The sequence below is a fragment of the Xenopus laevis genome, chromosome 8S, assembly GCF_017654675.1.
Source record: "Xenopus laevis strain J_2021 chromosome 8S, Xenopus_laevis_v10.1, whole genome shotgun sequence".
Taxonomy (NCBI): Eukaryota; Metazoa; Chordata; class Amphibia; order Anura; family Pipidae; genus Xenopus; species Xenopus laevis.
In genome coordinates, this window is record NC_054386.1 from 3,968,524 (window position 1) to 3,989,421 (window position 20,898).

At 39.6% G+C, this 20,898-nt stretch overlaps 1 protein-coding gene across 6 annotated transcripts in view; it reads left to right on the forward strand.

The window, feature by feature from the left end:
- The window catches only part of smoc1.S (SPARC related modular calcium binding 1 S homeolog), a 134,242-nt gene that overhangs the window by 106,928 nt on the left and 6,416 nt on the right, over positions 1–20,898 (forward strand). For 5 of the 6 annotated variants that reach the window (XM_041574720.1, XM_041574723.1, XM_041574721.1 and 2 more), the window contains 4 exons: positions 4,167–4,247; positions 13,323–13,515; positions 15,287–15,369; positions 19,959–20,064. In XM_041574720.1, coding sequence (XP_041430654.1) covers positions 4,167–4,247; positions 13,323–13,515; positions 15,287–15,369; positions 19,959–20,064 — 463 coding nt within the window. The remainder of the gene's footprint in view (positions 1–4,166; positions 4,248–13,322; positions 13,516–15,286; positions 15,370–19,958; positions 20,065–20,898) is intronic. The other variant, XM_041574722.1, reaches the window with a different exon arrangement.

Below are 20,898 nucleotides of genomic sequence, written 5' to 3' on the forward strand. Positions count from 1 at the left end.
GAAAAAAAATCGTCTTTTGTGACAAACTCATGTGATTTCCCTACCCGCCACTAATTTACATATGCAAATTAGGATTCAGATTTGGTTCGGCCAGACACAAGGATTCCGCCAAATCCTGCTGAAAAAGGCCGAATCCTGGCCGAATCCCAAACCGAATCCTTGATTCGGTGCATCCATAGTAATTTGTATAAACCCCTGTATTCTTGCAGCCTGTTCTTGTGGGTCCGCGTCTCTGTACAGATCAGAGCTGAAATAAATGAAATAAAAGCTCTGCCTGTTCTTGAACACAACAAAGTTTATTTCCATTACCCAGTGGAACATTTAAGTGGCCTACGATGGGTCTCTTTGGATTCCTGTTGTGTCTTTGAGGGTTTCTGTGGTCCTCGTGGTGTCTGTTTCCTTCCTGGTTCATCTGTTTGTGGCGGTCTCTTCTCATTTCATCCATAAAGTCTCTCATTTTCTCACCACATCACATTCTCTCGCTCTATCATCAGCCTCACTCTCCATTCAGAATTGGCCCAATCACGTGTCATGCAGGAAAGCTGACTGGGAGTTTTTTCAACAGAATGACTTGTATAGAAGATAAAATGTAGAGCTAATTGTAATAATAAAATAAACAGGAAAACCCGTTTGCATTACTCAGCCAAGGTGCATAAATATGGGCTTGTGGGTTTTCTCTGAATCCCCTCTAGAACTTCATCATCATAGTGTTAAACTCTCAAACGTATTCCTGCTGTTTTGTATAGAGACTGAAAGAGACATTTGTGAGCTTCCCAGTACTCAGCCATTTCCCTAATTCCAGAGAACTCGTTTATTTTAAGGCTTTTCTTTCATGTACCGTCCTCTTGTTGTTTTGTGCTTCTGCTACTATTTCTGCTACTATTTCTGCTACTATTTCTGCTACAAATTTTGCTACTATTTCTGCTACTAATTCTGCTACTATTTCTGCTTCTATTTCTGCTACTAATTCTGCTACTATTTCTGCTACTATTTCTGCTACTATTTCTGCTACTATTTCTGCTACTATTTCTGCTACTATTTCTGCTACTAATTCTGCTACTATTTCTGCTACAAATTCTGCTACTATTTCTGCTACTAATTATGCTACTATTTCTGCTACTAATTCTGCTACTATTTCTGCTACTATTTCTGCTACTATTTCTGCTACTATTTCTGCTACTATTTCTGCTACTATTTCTGCTACTATTTCTGCTACAAATTCTGCTACTATTTCTGCTACTAATTCTGCTACTATTTCTGCTTCTATTTCTGCTACTAATTCTGCTACTATTTCTGCTACAAATTCTGCTACTATTTCTGCTACTAATTCTGCTACTATTTCTGCTACTATTTCTGCTACTAATTCTGCTACTATTTCTGCTACTATTTCTGCTACTAATTCTGCTACTATTTCTGCTACAAATTCTGCTACTATTTCTGCTACTAATTATGCTACTATTTCTGCTACTATTTCTGCTACTATTTCTGCTACTATTTCTGCTACTAATTCTGCTACTATTTCTGCTACTAATTCTGCTACTATTTCTGCTACTATTTCTGCTACTTTTTCTTTTCCTTCTTCATGCAGAGATTTTTAAAGCTTTCCCAACATGCGACAAAACTATATGTTTAATACTTCAGTGTAGGTTAATATAAAATGTTAAAGGCCACTAGAACCTCAAATGCTATGGCAAAAGCAATGTGATTGTCCCTGCTGTGGAGAGGATCATATTTGCCCTGTTTGACTGACTATATCACCCCTTCTTGTTAAAAGGGTTGTTCACCTTCCAACACTTTTTCCAATTCTATTGATTTCAGATTGTTCACCAGAAATAAAGACTTTTTTCAATTACCTTCTATTTTCTATTTGCAACCGTTTTTCTAATATTAAAAGGTTCATTTTTCACCTTCTGAAACAACACGGAGGGGGGGTCGCCGACCCTGTAAACTGTTCTAGACTGATACATTAAGGGGCCGATTCATGAAGCGCGAGTGAAGGATTCGAATTAAAAAAACTTCGAATTTCGAAGTGTTTTTTGGGCTACTTCGACCATCGAATGGGCTACTTCGACCTTCGACTACGACTATGACTACGAATCGAACGATTCGAAGTAAAAATCGTTCGACCATTCGATAGTCGAAGTACTGTCTCTTTAAAAAAAAACTTCGAAGGTCCCCATAGGCTAGTTTTTTTGATCGAAGGATATTCCTTCGATCGTTGGATTAAAATCCTTCGAATTGTTCGATTCGAAGGATTTAATCGTTCGATCGAAGGAATAATCCTTCGATCGTTCGATCGTAGGATTTGCGCTAAATCCTTCGACTTCGATATTCGAAGTCGAAGGATTTTAGTTCCTAGTCGAATATCAAGGGTTAATTAACCCTCGATATTCGACCCTTCATACATCTGCCCCTAAATTGATAAAGTTTGTCCCTGCTGAGCAGAATCCCTGAGTTTCATTACAGGCAGCTGTTAGAATTGATACAATAGTTGCTGATATTCCACAGATACTGCTGAGAAATGTATCAATTAAATGTAGCAAATTATAAGAATTGTTACAATTAAATGTAACAGTTTAGATGCTCCTGGATCACTGAGCTGAGTCCTGAGTGGGTCCATTTTTTGGAACCCGTACCCACAACCTGCAATCCACATTCTTACGCACTTGGCCCAACCCGAAAGTACCTTATCCACCCGGACCCGCTGACCATCAGGAATCAGGAAGTGCTGTCATTGTAAACCGGAAGTGATATCATCGGAAGAAGGCGTGCTCAGGAAAAAAAGGAGTAAAACAGGAAGTGCTGTCATTGTAAACTGGAAGTGACATCATTAAAAGTGGGCGTGATTAGAAAAAAGTAGTAAAAATTGCTATTGAGAAGACCCGCAAACCTGCAGAACCGCCGACCCTCATCTATACCTGCACCCGGAACCTGCAGGGTACCGTAGGTTTTTGCGGGTGACCTGCGGTTATTCTACACTGAGCTGCAAGACTGAAACGCCAGAGACAGGACCATTCAACTTTACACTTCAATTTTGGAAAAACGGTAACAAATAAAAAATGGAAAGCAATTGAAAAAAGTCTTTATTTCTGGTGAACAATCTGAAAACAACTGAAAAAAGTGTTTGGAAGGTGAACACCCCCTTTATTATAGATTTGTGTAAGAACTGGAGGCTGTGGGAGGTGATCAGCAAGTTTGATACATGGCCAGCCTAAGAGACAATGGTTGCTGAGGCTAAAACTACAAGTTGGCCCAGTAATATTTTTAAATAGTGATGGGCGAATTTGTCGATCTGCTGAAAAATGTGCGAAATTTACATGAAATTCACAAAACAGTGAAAAATTTGTGAAACTCGAATTTTGCCACCCACGTCGATTCTGACCCCGATGTTAAAGTCGATGGGCGACTGAATAATGTTGACACGTGACGGTCTTGACGCGAGTGACTTTTCCGATGCACGTCCAAAATTTTTTAATGCCGGCAAATTTTCACGGCAGCTTCGAGAATTTATTTGCCGCAAATTTGCGCCTGGTGAATTTATTCGCCCACCACTACTTTTAAATAAGACAGGGAGGTAAGCGGCAGGAAAAGAATTACACATTCACCTCATAAGAGTTTCATTTCACAAATTCAAAGGGGAAAATAAGAAATGTATCTACAGTGTATAACCAAATCCTTATTATTATTATTATTAGTAGAGGGAGAATAATTAAAAGTACCTACCGTATATACTCGAGTATAAGCCGTCCCGAGTATAAGCCGAGGTACCTAATTTTACCTCCAAAAACTGGGAAAGCTTACTGACTCGAGTATAAGCCTAGGGTGAGAAATGCAGCAGCTTCTGGTAAGTTTCAATCAAAAAATTGAGGGGTTCTGCTCCCATTGGAGGTGCCGGTGTCTCGTTTTTGGATGCAGGCGACAATTCTTGGACGCCGGCGAATATTCTTGTAGACTATTCTTGGACGCCGGCGACTATTCTTAGGCGCCGGCGACTATTCTTAGACGATGGCGACCGTTTTTGCGATTGACCCGAGTATAAGCCGAGGTAGAGTTTTTCAGAATATTTTGGGGGCTGAAAAACTCGGCTTATACTCGAGTATATACGGTAATTTTCACGAATGCTTGTTTTACATTTTATTGCATAGATCAACTTTTGTTTTTTGCAGACATCACGGCACCTACACTCTGGATTAAGCACCTTGTCATCAAAGACGCCAAGTTAAACAGCTCAAGCGTTAAACACCCAGGTACGAGTTCCCTTATCATGTTACTTTTGGGAATAAAGGAATATACAGTCAGATCATTTACAGACGCTCTGTTGTTCAAAGTTCTTTTGTGATCACCACGTAATCCATCAACCTCCAGAGAACAAACGCATTACTGTTTTATATTTCTGTATGATCAATTGAGTTTGATATTTAGAGGTCTCTCCTCTCTATGGGAAGATATGGGTTTGGTATTTGTAGAGTTTGGTATTATCTGGTTGACCCGTGTCTATCCAGATAAAAGTAATAACAGTATAATTAAATTATATTTAAAAAATCTTACAAGTTATTGTTGTAGCAGAATTTTACATTTAGGGGCAAATTTACTCATGGTTAATTAACCCTCGATATTCGATTGTCGAAGTTAAATCCTTCAACTTCGAATATCGAAGTCAAAGTATTTACCGCAATTCGATGCAATCCATCGATCGAACGATTTTTCTTCAACCAAAAAAAGATTGCAAAGCCTATGGGGACCTTTTAACAATCATTAAATAAACTGTGTACTTTATACCTAAAGTAGTCATTTAGGGGGTTATTTATTAAGGTTGGAATTTATCTTAGTATTTCTAATATCCAACTTCAAGCAACTCTGAATTTCCGAATGGACCTTATTTTTGAAGAAAATAAGCCCGAAAAACATAGGGTCGGGGCAAAACTCGGAAAACTCCTGAGCTTTCCTCAAAAAACTCCGAATTGTTTGTAGTTTTCTGCAAAAACTAAGTTTTTGTTTGCAGTTTTCAGAGTTTTTTGCTCCGAATCCCCAAAATCATATCGGATATCGGTACGGACATCAGCGCAGACACTGGGACTTTCCCCATTGACTTATACAGGACCTCGAGAGCTTTGAGATGCCGGGGTTTTGGATTCAGAGTTTTTATCCACTGGTGCGAAAACTCGATGTGGTTGTAAATATAACGGAGGCCCCTTAGAAGCCTATGATAAATGACTGTTAATAATAAGCTTCACTCTACTCCCCTTTACTACCTGACTGAAAGCGAAGGAAAACATATTAAAGAGGTTCAGTAACTTGCAGGAGAAACATGAAATGAACTGGGACAAACTGCAAATCCACCTTTTCACAAGATGTTGGGTCGCAGGCAGTGTTTAAATATCCAATGTAAATGTATATTCAGAATGACAGGACAAACCATTTCTAACACCAACACTTTTTTACTGCTGTTCAGGATCCAAGGAACTTACTCTCATATCATTTACTAGGGATGCACCGAATCCACTATTTTGGACTCGGCTGAACCCCCTAATTCTTAGTGAAATTCTAATTTACATATGCAAATTAGAGGTGGGAAGGGGAAAACATTTTTTACTTCCTTGTTTTGTGAAAAAGTCACACGATTTCCCTCCCCGCCCCTAATTTGCATGATTCGGTTTGGCCGGGCAGAAGGATTCAGCCGAATCCTGCTGAAAAAGACTGAATCCTGGCCGAATCCGGAACCGAATCCTGGATTCGGTGCATCCCTATCGTTTAGTGAACTTGGGGGAGGCGTTACTGGAAGGGAAAAAATGAAATGGGTCATTTATCATTTAATTTGTCATTAAATCATGTAGAAAATATGTTTGTTTTTTATCTCACTTCTCTCATCAGTTACCTTTTGTTTTTCCGTTCCATTATATTTTCTCTCATTATATCTCCATTTAGTCTCAATTATCTCCTGTTCATTCCCCTCTTCTCATTTTTCTCCCCGTCTTTCTCTATTTCCCTTCTCTTTTCATCCTGTGTTGATCTTCGTGTTCCCTTCCTTTTATACCTCTTTTAGCTTCTTCTCTTTCCCTATTTCTTTTTGCTTACTGTCTTTAGAGATGCACCGAATCCACTATTTTGGATTTGGCCGAACACCAGAATCGTTTGCGAAACATTTAGCGAATACTGAACCTAAACCTAATTTGCATATGTAAATTAGGGATGGGAAGGTGAAAATTTTTCACATGCTTGTTTTGTGACAAAAAGTAACGCGATTTCCCTCCCCCTAATTTGCATATGCAAATTAGGTTTGGTATTCGGCATATGCAAATTAGGATTCAAATTTGGTTCGGCTGGACAGAAGGATTTGGCCGAATCCGAATCCAGCCCAAATCCCGAACAGAATCCTGGATTTGGTGCATCCTTAATTGTCTTATAATATTTTCTTGGCCCCTGTAGACGCCCAAACATCATTTGAAAACATTCAAGTATTTACATGAAAACATTATGGTTCACCCCAAAGAGGCCAATGTGTCACTGCCTTAAAAGAAAGGGGTGACGTGATAACGCTTTAATATTTTGTGTTTTCTCCATGTTTATACGTGATTGTTGATGAGTACCTGCTGAATATTAGATCCTTGGGAATTTTTAGATTTGAATATTAACAAATATTTCTGTATTCCACAGCAATTATATGGTAATATATTAATAAATAAAATGTGCGGAGTAAAAAGCAACTAGTTTAGTGCTTACCAAATTGGCCTTCAAAAACCACAAGAGTGGAGTCAGTAAATTGGATCCCAATACATAAACAGAGAGGATAATGTAATAAGGGGCGCTACTCTTGTAATAAACCATAGCAACCAATCAGCAGGCAGCATTTACTCATCGCCTTATATATTTGGGCTACTTTTACATTTACTTTTTTGAATAAACAGAAGACAGAAGGCAGAGCAAATGGCTGGTCAAGACAAACCCAAAAAAAACTGAAAGCAATTGGAATAAAAATATTTTATTATATAGTATTATACCATGGCATGGGTTTCACTGAAATAATGAACGCCACGTTAATATATTTATTATCATTTTGCTGTATGAAAGGAATGGGAATAGTTTAAAATGATATACCTATTTATATTTTTGGCTTAGAATAAAAAAGGCCTTTCTTTTCCCCCATGCGACTGGCTTTGTGACGAATATCCAAACACATCAATGTTACAATTAATGGGCTTGTCAGCTACTCTTTATGTACAGTACAAGCCCGTCTGCGGAATCCCATGGAAAGTTTTTGCAATGTCATAATAATATATTGGCACGTGCTGTGATCCCTTCACATGTATACGGGTCACTTGTAAATACCCGCCCCATAGAGAAATAGAAAAACCTTATTTATTTACATCTTTCAAACTGTCAATCTGCCCCTTAACTGTCCTACAATATGTCACGTCTGTAAAATATGAGCATTCACATAAAGTCTTCCTGCAGCAGGAATTACCTAATGCATGACCTGTGTTTGCTTTTCGACTTTTTTTTTCGACTTTTTTTTCCTCCTATATACACAACTCCCACTGGAATCTTCACATTTCCAGCTTTGTTCATTCGCTGGCTCTGCTGAAAGGAGCAGTGTTTTTCTATTTCATGCAGGGCCGCCATTAGAAATCACGGGGCCCCGTACAACAAAATTTTTGGGGCCCCCTGGGCCCCGCCCACACTGACGACCAAGCTCCGCCCCATATCCCGACCACATCGCAGTTAAAAGACCACACAGACATCAGCGCTAAAAAAGTAACCCCCCCCCCACACAAGTTGTAAAAAGCTATTGATGGTCAGGGCCCCCTTATAAAAAAAATTGGGGCCCCAAAAAAAAAAAATTAAATTTTTTTTTTTTAAAAACGTTGGTGGCAGGGGCCCCCTGTTAAAAAAAACTTGGGGCCCCAACAAAAAAAAATGTAAAAAAACCTAAAAAATAAACAAACATTGGTGGCAGGGGCCCCCTTCTAAGTTAAAAACAAATTGGGGCCCCAAAAAAAAATTTGAAAAAAAATTAATTTTTTTTTGAAAAAAAAAAAAACATTGGCGGCAGGGGCCCCCTTATAAGTTAAAAACAAATTGGGGCCCCAAAAAAAAAATTGAGAAAAAAAAATTTTTTTGAAAAAAAAAAAAATGGTGGCAGGGGCCCCCTTACAAGTTAAAAACAAATTGGGGCCCCAAAAAAATTTAAAAAAAAAATAAATTTTTTTTGAAAAAAAAAAAAACTGGTGGCAGGGGCCCCCTTACAAGTTAAAAAAATTTGGGGCCACCAAAAAGAAAATTAATTTTTTTTTTAAAAAAAAAACCCAAAAAAAAAACAATGGTGGCAAGGGGCCCCTTACGAGTTAAAAAAAAAATTGGGGCCCCAAAAACAAAAGTTTTAAAAAAAAGATTGGTGGCAGGGGCCTATAGAATATTAAAATAATACATTGGTGGCCAGGGGATTAAAAAAAAAAAAACACAAACTGGTGTTCAGTAGAATTGAACTCATGGCTTCAGTACTTCAACTTCGCCTCCTTTCGTGACTTCGGGTCTTTTCACCGCTTCAGGACTTCGGCTTCGGCTGTTTTCGTGACTTCGGGTCTTTTCGGCGCTTCGTGACTTCGGGACTTCGGCTTTTTCCGTGACTTCGGGTCTTTTCGTCGCATCGGCTTCGGCTTTTCGGCACTTCCGCATTCGGCACTGAAGAGGCAAGACGTACGGCTCGGGCGCTCGTAAGGGGGGCCCGGATCTTCAAAAAAATGCAGCGCTGCCGGGCCCCCCTTCATGCCCGGGCCCGGTACGCTTGTCCCCCCTGTCCCCCCCTGATGGCGGCCCTGATTTCATGGTTATATTCCTGTCGTTGAAGGGATCGCTGTGCAAAAATTTTTGCATTGTAAATTGAAAGTGTCACTATGAGGCAAACAGTATTTTAAAGGGGGAATTGCGTTAAAAGGATCATCACCTTTAACAAAATTGATTTTGTCTGACACTGTTTGAACAAGGACACAAAAAGCGCAAATTTTCCTACAACATGAACCCATTTTCAATCGAAAAATACGAGATTGGAGTTTAACTTTAATAAGCTTTAATAGAAGCTCATAGTCTACGCAACGTATTGTTTTACATTTAATAAGAAAACAAAGGGTTGCAGTCTGCTCTATAATTTAAAGTGAACGTCGAGGGACCGTTTTGTAACTGCCACATATCAAAACATTTTGTTTGCGACCAGAAGAGCTTGGAAATACAGAACGTGTTGTAAATGTTTTATTGTTATTAGAAGAATTTTGTAGGATAAATAAGGGCAGCGAAGAAGGGTCCTAAATACCAGGGAGGCACTTGAGACGGCCCTTCATTCCCAACTATTTCATACAGTTTTTGTTTATCTATCACACCCTGATAAGACATCCTAGTACTGTTATATAATATATAATATCATCTACCCAATCTCAGCCTATGATTAAGTGTTGTGTGCATGAAACGCATAAGGCTATTATGTTCCCTAAATTTGTTTACAATGGCAGGTAATGGGATATGTGCGTTCCAGCCAAAACGTAGTTGGTACAAAAACATTCTCATCTGCCCATTCCCCAATGGTTTAAATCAAATATAACATCACAGATGACATCATTTATAATAATTTAATTGCTACATTATGTACAAATTTGACTTGTTCTGCACTGTGTTTTACTGTTTTGAAGATGGTAATTCTTTTGCGCAGGATCTGCCGTAAGCTGCAATATCTTGTTATACAATAAACATTTTGGAGGAAGCCAGAAATAGTGCAAGGGGGGGTCATACTCTAGCCACATAAATAATGGTGTGTGGCTCCGTTTCAATAGAAAGGAAGCAAAAAGTGAAAAATAAAGATAAAATAGTAAAGAAAAAAAGTTATTTGAATGGTCTCTTACCAAGGTAACCCCAGTCCAAAGGTTTGACAATCGTTTTTGCAATATGTAGAAAATTCATGTGTAGGAAGAGACAGTCCATTGATGAAGTGGAAGCCAAGAGTAAGATTAAAAGAAGTCTTTATTAGGTCATGTATTAGCCTGACGCATTTCGTGGGCACTTACTCATAGGTCATACTCTAGCCCAGTGGTTCCAACCAGTAGCCCGCGAGCAACATGTTGTTTGCCGACCCCTTGGATGTTGCTCCCAGTGACCTCAAAGCAGATGCTTATTTTTGAATTCCAGGCTTGGAGGCAATTTTTGATGGCATAAAACCAGGAGTACTGCCAAACAGAACCTCCCGTAGGCTGTCAGTCCACACAGGGGCTACCAAATGGCCAATCACAGCCCTTATTTGGCACCCCAGATACTTTTTTGTGCCTGTGTTGCTCACCAATCCCTGCTCTAGTCTTTTTAATATTTACCCCTAACCTATAGCTGTTAGCTATAGGAAGTTTCTCTCTCAAACCTTTAGAGCCTATCCATATCTCTGGCCCTAGATTCTCCTCTATAACTAAAATTGTATCTTTTCATTTGCACTGATTGTCTGTTAAATTGAACTAGAGGAGCATCTGAGTGGAAGGAGATGGAAAAGTGAGGTATATTTTTAACAATAACCAGCCTTTATGGTGAGTCTGATGAATAACTCCCCTTTGGTATTTTAAAGGATAAGTAAACCTTTAAAATAAGTGAATGTAAAATGGATGAGGGGGCTATTCTAAGCACTTTTGTCATTTACATTCATTATTTATTTTTTTTATTGCAAGATATTAAGGGATACATGTACTGTTAATATGAATGAATTGTGTTACAACAGCGCCACCTGCTGGTCATTTTCCCACCAGTCTGACCAGCAAGTAGTCAAGGAAGTTGTCAGGAGAAAGAAAGAGGCTGATGTTCTTCTGCTTAGGAAAGACATGAGAAAGGTTTCTAATTTTATTCCTAAGCAGAAGAACATCAGCCTCTTTCTTTCTCCTGACAACTTCCTTGACTACTTGCTGGTCAGACTGGTGGTAAACTGACCAGCAGGTGGCGCTGTTGTAACAAAATTCATTCATATTAACAGCACATGTATCCCTTAATATCTTGGAATAAAAACAAAATAAATAATCAATGTACATTGCAAAAGTGCTAAGAATAACACTCTCATCAATTTTACATTGACTTGTTTTAAAGGTTAACTTATCCTTTAACGTCTTTGTTAGTAAAAATTGATAAACTGCAAATGGTCCGCATTTAGGGTTGCCAGTGGAATGTCCAAATTAGCTTCTCATTGTGCTGACGTGTAGGACTGCGCAGGGTGAACCCCTCAAAAACCAAGACTGGACATAGTGTCCGAGTACTGTGTATACAGATAAAGATCCATATGTTCTTGATATAGTTCTCACCTGCATTTATCTTTAGGGATAAAAACCCTTAGCCTAAAGAGTAATGAAGTCTGTCTGAGCAGCAGAAGTTTTCTCCAGTTACAATGCTGATGCCAGTTTTGAGATTGGCAGCAAGAAGATATTAGTACATGGCCAACGCTGGCTTTTTTTTTGTAACGCTGCCAAAACAAGGCTGAGCTGCAAAACAGCAACTATAATAAAGGAGAGGACTTAAGGGCTATTTACAGCGTTCCCATCTGGGAGCCTCGTAACACTCCGGTACAGTGTTCGGATTCTTGTACTAATCTCAGCGGTTTTTCAATACTAATCTTCTCATTTGTCTGTGAATATTTGGCAGCCTCGTTGACTGTTATTCTTCTTTGCAGACAATCAAGTTGACAGTTTTTTTTTTCATAGAGCTGGCCCAGACAAAGAAGAAATTGTTGGCATGGAAAGTGTTAGAGAATATACATTGGATGTTTCATTAGCTGGAATCTCTGGAACTATTTAGCCAACCCTGCCCCGTACCAGTTATGTTTCTACCAGTAGTGGGCGCCAGTAGGTTCAGCTATTTAGTCCTCCTTTGATGCCCATATTGATTTGTACCCCACAAGGTATCGGTATAACTGTCAGGAAGGGAGAAATGTCATAGTTGTATTTTCAGCCCCAACATCTGTAGCGATAAACAGTGAATTTTAGGTTTTCATTGCACAGCGCGCGGTTTTTATAGGTCTCATCAATATATAAGGCATAATATCAATATATAATAACATAGTTTTACATTTTATGGATTTTACACCATTTTTTTCCTGGTGGGGCAAGTTCTGCTGCACGGAGGTACATAGAGCTACTTCTGATTTCTTGAGGGTTCAGGTTCAACTGTTTTACTTAGAAAGGGAAAGTTAACTCACACTGGGTCACATCTTGTGCAAATTTAATTGCTGCTTCAATCATTTTTACAATGGAAATCTAGAGAAAGAGAGAACATTTGTAATAATACTAAGAAAATCCTTTTGTGGCACAAAAATCACGCGCAACCAGCATATACGGCATGATGCTCTAACCAATCTAGGGCATGATGCTATAACCAATCTACGGCATGATGCTATAACCAATCTAGGGCATGATGCTATAACCAATCTAGTGCATGATGCTATAACCAATCTAGTGCATGATGCTATAACCAATCTAGTGCATGATGCTATAACCAATCTAGTGCATGATGCTATAACCAATCTACGGCATGATGCTATAACCAATCTACGGCATGATGCTATAACCAATCTACGGCATGATGCTTTAACCAATCTAGTGCATGATGCTATAACCAATCTAGTGCATGATGCTATAACCAATCTACGGCATGATGCTATAACCAATCTACGGCATGATGCTATAACCAATCTACGGCATGATGCTATAACCAATCTAGTGCATGATGCTATAACCAATCTAGTGCATGATGCTATAACCAATCTACGGCATGATGCTATAACCAATCTACGGCATGATGCTATAACCAATCTACGGCATGATGCTATAACCAATCTACGGCATGATGCTATAACCAATCTACGGCATGATGCTATAACCAATCTAGTGCATGATGCTCTAACCAATCTACGGCATGATGCTCTAACCAATCTACGGCATGATGCTCTAACCAATCTACGGCATGATGCTATAACCAATCTACGGCATGATGCTCTAACCAGTCTACGGCATGATGCTATAACCAATCTACGGCATGATGCTATAACCAATCTACGGCATGATGTTCTAACCAATCTACGGCATGATGCTCTAACCAATCTACGGCATGATGCTCTAAGCAATCTACGGCATGATGCTCTAAGCAATCTACGGCATGATGCTCTAAGCAATCTACGGCATGATGCTATAACCAATCTACGGCATGATGCTATAACCAATCTACGGCATGATGCTATAACCAAGATGCTATAACCAATCTTTGGCATGATGCTCTAACCAGTCTTTGCTAAGTAGCTAACACTTGTTTTCTTATTGCAGAGAAAGCCAATTCCTGTGACCAGGAGAGACAAAGTGCTCTGGAGGAAGCCAAACTGAACCCGAGAGAAGGAATTGTGATCCCGGAATGTGCCCCAGGAGGACTTTACAAACCTGTGCAGTGCCACCAGTCCACTGGATATTGCTGGTGCGTTTTAGTAGACAACGGTCGTCCATTACCTGGAACATCTACACGGTAAAATAACGGCGTTTGCTTGAGCATGATAAATGCAGCAGAAATATTTTCCAACTGGGTTATTTATTAAAGTCTGAATGCCAAAAAAAAGACAAAAATTGTGTTTTTTTTACTATAACATCCAAATTTTTAGTGGAGAAAAAAAAACTTGAATTTTTCTTGATATATTGTACCCCGAGGATGGAAAGTCTGAATCCAAAAATCCGCCATCTCAGACCTGTCGATGTTGCATAAAAGTCAATGGGAGAAGTCTCGATCTGCACTGGGTTTTTCACAATAATCCAAAGATTTTGTGCTTTTCGGGCAAAATCACAATTTGTACAATGCTAATTTTTCATGTTTTTACCCGCACAGGAAATTTTCGGGAAAACGTATTGATAAATTAGTGGGGGGAAAATCCGTGCGGAATTGGTCGGAGTAGTTTTCAGAAAATAATGAGATAAATTCAGACTTTGATAAATGGGCCTCTGAGTGTCCGACTGGGGTGCAAGGGGCCCACCATAAAACCTGACCCTCTGGCCCACTCTTCAAACTGTTTTTCCTTCTCTCTTCATTCACTTTCTTTATTCTCATAATAATTTTTGCTTAAATTTTAAAATCTGTGCTTCCCTCCATTTCTTCTCTTTATTCTTATATAGAAATTGGGAATGGGCATGGTATAGGGATACAAGGCAGATGGGAGCAGGAGAGCTCAGTGATAGTGATGTGCGGTCGAGAATTTCTCGACCCGCAAACCCACCCTAACCCGCCGCTCCCTACCCGCATCCGACCCGGGCCCACTGCTCCCCTTTATTTATAGACCCACGCCCCCCCGCAGTGACGTCACAAAAGGGGTGGGGCAGGGCAGGCGGAAGTCTATAAATTCCAGCGCCAGAAGCACTATTTTGCGTGTGGGGAGAGCTCGACCCACCCACGCATTTTGTCCAGGGGTCGGCCCGAACCCACCCAACCCGCTGGTCCCGTGTTGGCCCGCACATCACTACTCAGTGATACCGGAAGTTTTTTTGGTATCCTGGTTAGGGATGCACCAAATCCAGGATTCGGTTCGGGATTCGGCTTTTTTCAGCAGGATTCGGATTCGACCGAATCCTTCTGCACCCTAATTTGCATATGCAAATTAAGATTCAGATTCGAAGACAAATCTTTTGCGAAGGATTCGGCCGAATCCAAAATAGTGGATTCGATGCATCCCTAATCCTGGTAGGCCAGTCTGACACTGAAAATACTCAGTTACCTTTGTTTTCATTATAATGCCAAATATAAACTAATGACTGTCTATGAATGTAAGGTCTTACTTAATCCTATAGAGTGGAACTGACTTATTTATTCTTCTATATTTTGGAATGTACAGATTTTCTTTTTCAAAAGAATATTCATAGGGATGAATTATTCCCTTAAAGTTTCAATAACAAAAATACTTATGGAAAAATAATACATTTTAGTAGAACCCTTGTATGAACTAAAAATGAAGTTGTAATGTGCCAGAAAAGACCAATTGAAAGTTTTCTTGGTTCTTTAGCCTCCTTTATGCTGTATCGTCAGTTCAAATTGCCATGTTTCCAATCTGTCCTCTAAAATCTATACAGTGTATTAATGGGACAGTCTCACTGTGTTTCTTCTGACTGTTATTCTGCCAGAACTGAGATCCAATGAAATGACACAAAAAATGAATGCACACACGGCCATATTGTTTTGCTGGTTTTGATTAAATATAAACCTGAACATCAAATTTCTGTTGCAATTTTAAATGTTGCGTTTGAATCCCGTGCAGCTATGAAACTCCTGTGTGCGAAAGTGATGCCAGATGGAAAACTACGGACGCCGACGACCCATTTAAAGACAAAGAATTAGCAGGTTGGAAAAAAAAAAATAATATCAATGTTTTCCTGGTTTTAGATTCCATGTTACCTTAAAGTTACACCACATGTTGCTATTTGCTGTCACAGTAGCCCACCATGCACCCCAACTAAAAAGAATATGAGGATAGTCATTCTTTCCGTTCATGTCCGTTCATTTTTATCCATTAAAGGGGAAGTAAAGTATAAAATAGAATAATGCTAGAAATGCTGAATTTTGTATACTAAACATAAATTTACTGCACCACAAGCCTAATCAAACAAATGATTTATGCTTTCAAAGTTGGCCACAGGGGGTCACCATGTTGTAACTTTGTTATACATCTTTGCAAGACCAAGACTGTGCACATGCTCAGTGTGGTCTGGGCTGCTTAGGGATCGGCATAAACAAAGCTGCTTGAGTTCTGCATGGCTGGGAAGTAAGGCGGGGGCTCCCCCTGCTGTTCATAAGTATGATTGTTTCCCTGCAGAGTTAGGGACCGTCTGACAATTCCTATCCACAGCAGTAAATGAAGGGAGAATTTCACTGCATACAGTCAGGTTTCTTATAAAAACGGTACACATTTTTTAATTAAAGTATCCAAAAACCCCCATCAAAGGCAAAAAAGGATCACATTTCCTTTTCGTTTGTGCATCAGAATTAATGTGAACATTCCAGACACCCTGTTCCAACTGGCTCAGAGTGAGCTTTATCACTTTTATCTCTTATCTCACTACACACCAATAGCAGGGGATGGGGATGCAGTCAGCTTCCATATATACCTCTAATATATAATTAAATACACTGTGATTGTCTTTATTCACAATGCCACTCATTTTAGCTCTGCACACTGATTATTTAGGTACAGGGAATCAATGGCCTGCAGAGCTTACAATCTAACTTTAGTGCCTATGGAGATTAAGTAACTGGCCAAAGGAATTGCATCAGAATTAAGAGAAACATTCCAGACACCCTGGAAATTGTACAATAAAGATAAGGAGTCTACCTACAAACGTGTTGTGCTTAAGGTGTAACGGAATATTTCCCAGTTAGACAGCTCCATCTACAGTCTCGTGGAGTCACATATACAGTGTTATGGATAGTGTATATATACTCCATATTACTCCCTGTGTCTCTACATCAGACTAAAAGTTTTTTTAAAGGTGAACAATCCCTTTAATAAAAACACAAGATTTACTTTTGTATGGTCGACAGTGGTCCTAGTAGTGACTCCAGTGGATAATTTTATAGGATATAATTAACCCTTATTGGAAGCACAACCAGCTCAGTGGGTTTATTTAATGTTTAGGAGAACTAAAGCTTAACTAAAAAAGTAGGTAGAAATGTTGTACATGATGTTTTGTGCTTCTGTACGAGCCCAAGGCAACCACAGCCCTTTAGCAGTAAAGATCTGTATCTCCAAAGATGCCCCAGTAGCTCCCCATCTTCTTTTCTGCTGATTCACTGCACATGCTCTGTGCTGCTGTAACTTACTGAGCTTAGGGAGCCACTCACAATATACAGTACACATAGAATAGAAATGTCACAATATAAGGCTGATTAGTAATTAATACACATAATTACTACATGGCAGCACAGAAACCAGTGCAATTAGCATCAGAATTGAATAATCAGCAAACCTGTAGCATCAGCTTATATTACAGCCAGGGAAGCTCATTTTCTGCTGGATAATTAGTGACGAGCCCTAAGCTTAGCTTCTCAACAGCCAATCAGAGCCCACTGAGCATGTGAGTGTCACAGACACTTTCCAAGATGGTGACCCCCTGTGACAAGTTTGAAGTCCTGGATCATTGCTGCTATTGACAAGCTCAAACTTTAGCCTCGTGCAAGTTCACTGTATAAAATATGCCATTTTTAGCCCTATTCATATTTAGGCTTTAGTTCTCCTTTAATGGCTTCTTTGGTTTTGGCCATGGCTTTACCTACATAACTTTGGGCCCTTGAACATGAACAAGTCTAAAACTGACAAGGGGCCTTTGGGAGGTGATAATAAGGTTTATATTATAAAGACAATGGGGCTCATTTATCAACCCTGGGCAAATTTGCCCATGGGCAGTTACCTATAGCAACCAATCAGTGAATAGCTTTTTGAAACCAGCTGCAAGTAGAACAATGAATGCAGCAATCTGATTGGTTGCCATCGGTTACTGCCCATGGGCAAATTTGCCCAGTGTTGATAAATGACCCCGAATGTCTCAAAATTCTAATAACTAATTTGCTCCTTACATTGTCCACTCTTTGGAGATTCCATTGCACCTAGTGATGAGGGGGGTGCATCTAAACTAGAGGCCTGAGATAGTGAATATCTCTACGGAAAGTAGCTCTGCTCCAGAGATTCCTTTGACACAAGTCTACACCCATTAGTTACATGGACATCTGAAATGAATTGAATCTGTAGTTGCCTTTGATTTGTGCTGGGAATCTGCTCATTGTTTGACAATGTAACCTCCTTGTAGGGATTAGGAAAGCGTTGATGTCGGGAAAGGAGAGTAGATCAGAAGGAGACTGAGGAATGAAGGCCCATTTACCTTGTCCTCTCCAGTCCCTTTACAAAGCCATAATGAGAACCAAATGATGGGACAATCAGTTTGATCTATTAAATAGATTTAAAGCCGCAACAAATCACTTTGGAAAGCAGAGGCAAAGGGGAGAATGCAGTGAATACCTTCAATAATCGTTACTGACTGTTTTATCACTGCCATGAGGTTCTCTGTGATGTCTCTTATCTCTGCAGCCTGGATAATAGAGATAATAGAGTTTCAATTACATTTAAAGCGATATTGTCACATTGCTTAGCAAGAACAGGAGCAGATTCAGCAGCCATTCTCATGGGCACAAAGCGGATATCTGTTGACACATGATAATAGATGAATGAGAATGGAAGGCTTGAGCTTCTGATAGTTGTCATTTCTCTATGTATGTATTGTCCCTCACGTACCAACATTGGCAGCTTTCGGTTCTAGTAAATCACGTGATATTATTCTTTTAGTCTAACTCCATCTTGCAGGTTTTTCTAATGGCCCAAACATGGTTCCCCCTACAAAGTCCTCTTTTCATCCTTTTGACAATCAGTTGGTCCTGAAGCTTCAGGAAGGGCCAAGAAAGGGACAGACTGTCCAACAAATACCTTGAGTATCATAAGATACTGATATAGAAAAAAACAAGTTCCAAGAACATGTAGAACAACAAGTTTTCACACCAAAGCTTGGCTTTGAGTCAATAAATAAGCATTATGGTAACTGCCTTTTAGACTGAGCTCCCCTACCACTGCTCCGAGCTTCTCTGTGGGAGCAACCTCACAATTTGGGAAATGCTTTTATAAATCTGAAATGTTTTAATATCACTCAATTTGCTGGCTCCCAATTTTTTAAAAATATTTTTGCCACCTTACTTTATGATGCATTTCGGGGCGGCAGTCACAGGTCTAATTCTGCCTGTAGCGCACTCCATTAATGAAGCTGGAAAGTGACACTTTATACCAGGGCTCCCCAACTTTTCTGACCCATGAGCCACACTCAAGTATAAAATAATGTTGGAGAGCAACTCAAGCATGCAAAAAGATCCTGGGGCTTCCAAATACGAGTTGTGATTGGGTATTGGCAGCCCCTATGTAGACTTGCAGCCAACAGGAGGCTCTGTTTGGCATTATACATGTTGTTTATGCAGCTAAAGCTTCCCTTTAAAGAAAAACAGATCAAATGAGGGCACTTCAAAGAGTAAAAAAGTTCTTTTTAAAGAAATATTTAAGTATCAGGCGTGAGAGGTGCAGATAACCCAAGGGTACCACCACAACAAGTAACCCAAAACTCAATATAGCATATAATGGATTTGCACACTCGAAATAATTCAGATTCAGAATCCCCCTTGACAAAGGCTATAGTGCCGAAACATGGGGGTATTCTCATTTTTGTCAAGTGTATCCGTGCCTTGTGGTTTGTTTTTCCTTTTTGCCTTGAACTTACAAAATTGGTGGTATGTATATATATATTGTGTGTATAAATTGTCTTAGATAAGATATTGATCTATCTGATGTGCATTTTACTGCTATAAATCTATAAAAAGAAATGTACTTTATACCACCTTTTGTTTGTATATTATTTAGAGTGTGCAAACCCATTATATGCTATATAAAACTTGCTTTTAAGCCAGGAATTCAAAAAGAAGCACCTGCTTGGAGACCACTGGGAGCAACATCCAAGGAGTTAGAGAGCAACATGTTACTCACGAGCTACTGGTTGGGGATCACTGGTCTATACATTAGTGACATTCAGATTTGTAGTTAAGTGTTAGTATAGTGGAAGCAAAACACTGGTTTGAGAAATGACCCTTTAGTAATTCTATAATGAGGACAGGTGACTTGTTCTTGGTATGACCCGAGGCTGTTTTTCTCCAAACATCTCTTCAGTTCCAGGTGAAGCTGCTCCTAAATGTCCATCAGTAGCACGTACATTTGTATCTGCATTTTTCTAAAAAAAATTAGCTTGGCAAAAACGCTCTTTTTCTAGAAGTGACGATAGCAAATGAAAGGATCCCATTCGTACTGAATATTTTGCCTTTACAGCTGCTGACTTGTTTCTCCTTCCCAGGTTGCCCAGAAGCAAAGAAGTTGGAATTCATCACCAGTTTATTGGATGCTCTCACTACGGACATGGTGCAGGCCATCAACTCAGCAGCGCCTGCTACAGGCGGGAGGTCAGTTCCAAGGAGCTTATTGGGGAAATGTAAATAAAGGGTTACTACATGTGGTTCACTGGGAAGTAACCCATAACAGCCAAATAATTGCTTTCAAAGGAGAAGGAAAGCTATGGAGGCATTTTATTGGCAATAGATTAGCCACAATAGTGCAAGCTAGAATGATATATTTATTCTGTAGAATGTTTTACCATACCTGAGTAAAAAGCTCTAGAAACTCTCTGTTTGTTTAGGATAGCAGCTGCAGTATTAATGTGGTGTGACATCACTTCCTGCCAGAGTCTCTCCCTGCTCTGGGCTCAGATTACAGTAGAGAAGGGAGGGGGGGGAGAGGAGCAAACTGAGCATGCTCAAGCCCTAGCCCTGGAGGTTTAAGCTGAAAACAGTTAGTCTGATACAGAAGCCCATGAGTACACAATAGAAGGAAAGAAATGTGCTGTTTCTTTTGACAGGGGACTCAGAGCAGCACTACTTTGAGGGTTTACTGGTATATGTAGATGGACCTTTACTTAGTTTTAACCTTTCCTTCTCCTTCAAGCAGGAGACCAGTAAATGCCTAAAGGTTACGCCAATGTTACAGTTTATTTCAAAAAGATTTTCTTATTGTGGTTCTTTTGCTGATCTACTTGTACTATGATGACTGTGTCTGTCCATCCTGCTGCACAGTATTTTTGGCATGACATGACCCATTAGCTCCGCCGTGTAGCTACAATTTCTTCGCTGGCTTTGCCCATGTATTAAGCAAATCCGCGCTACTAGAAATATCTGCTTGACGTTCCTCTCTAGCCACATATGAAAAAAAGTTAAACCAACTTGCTTCATTCATTGGAGTGT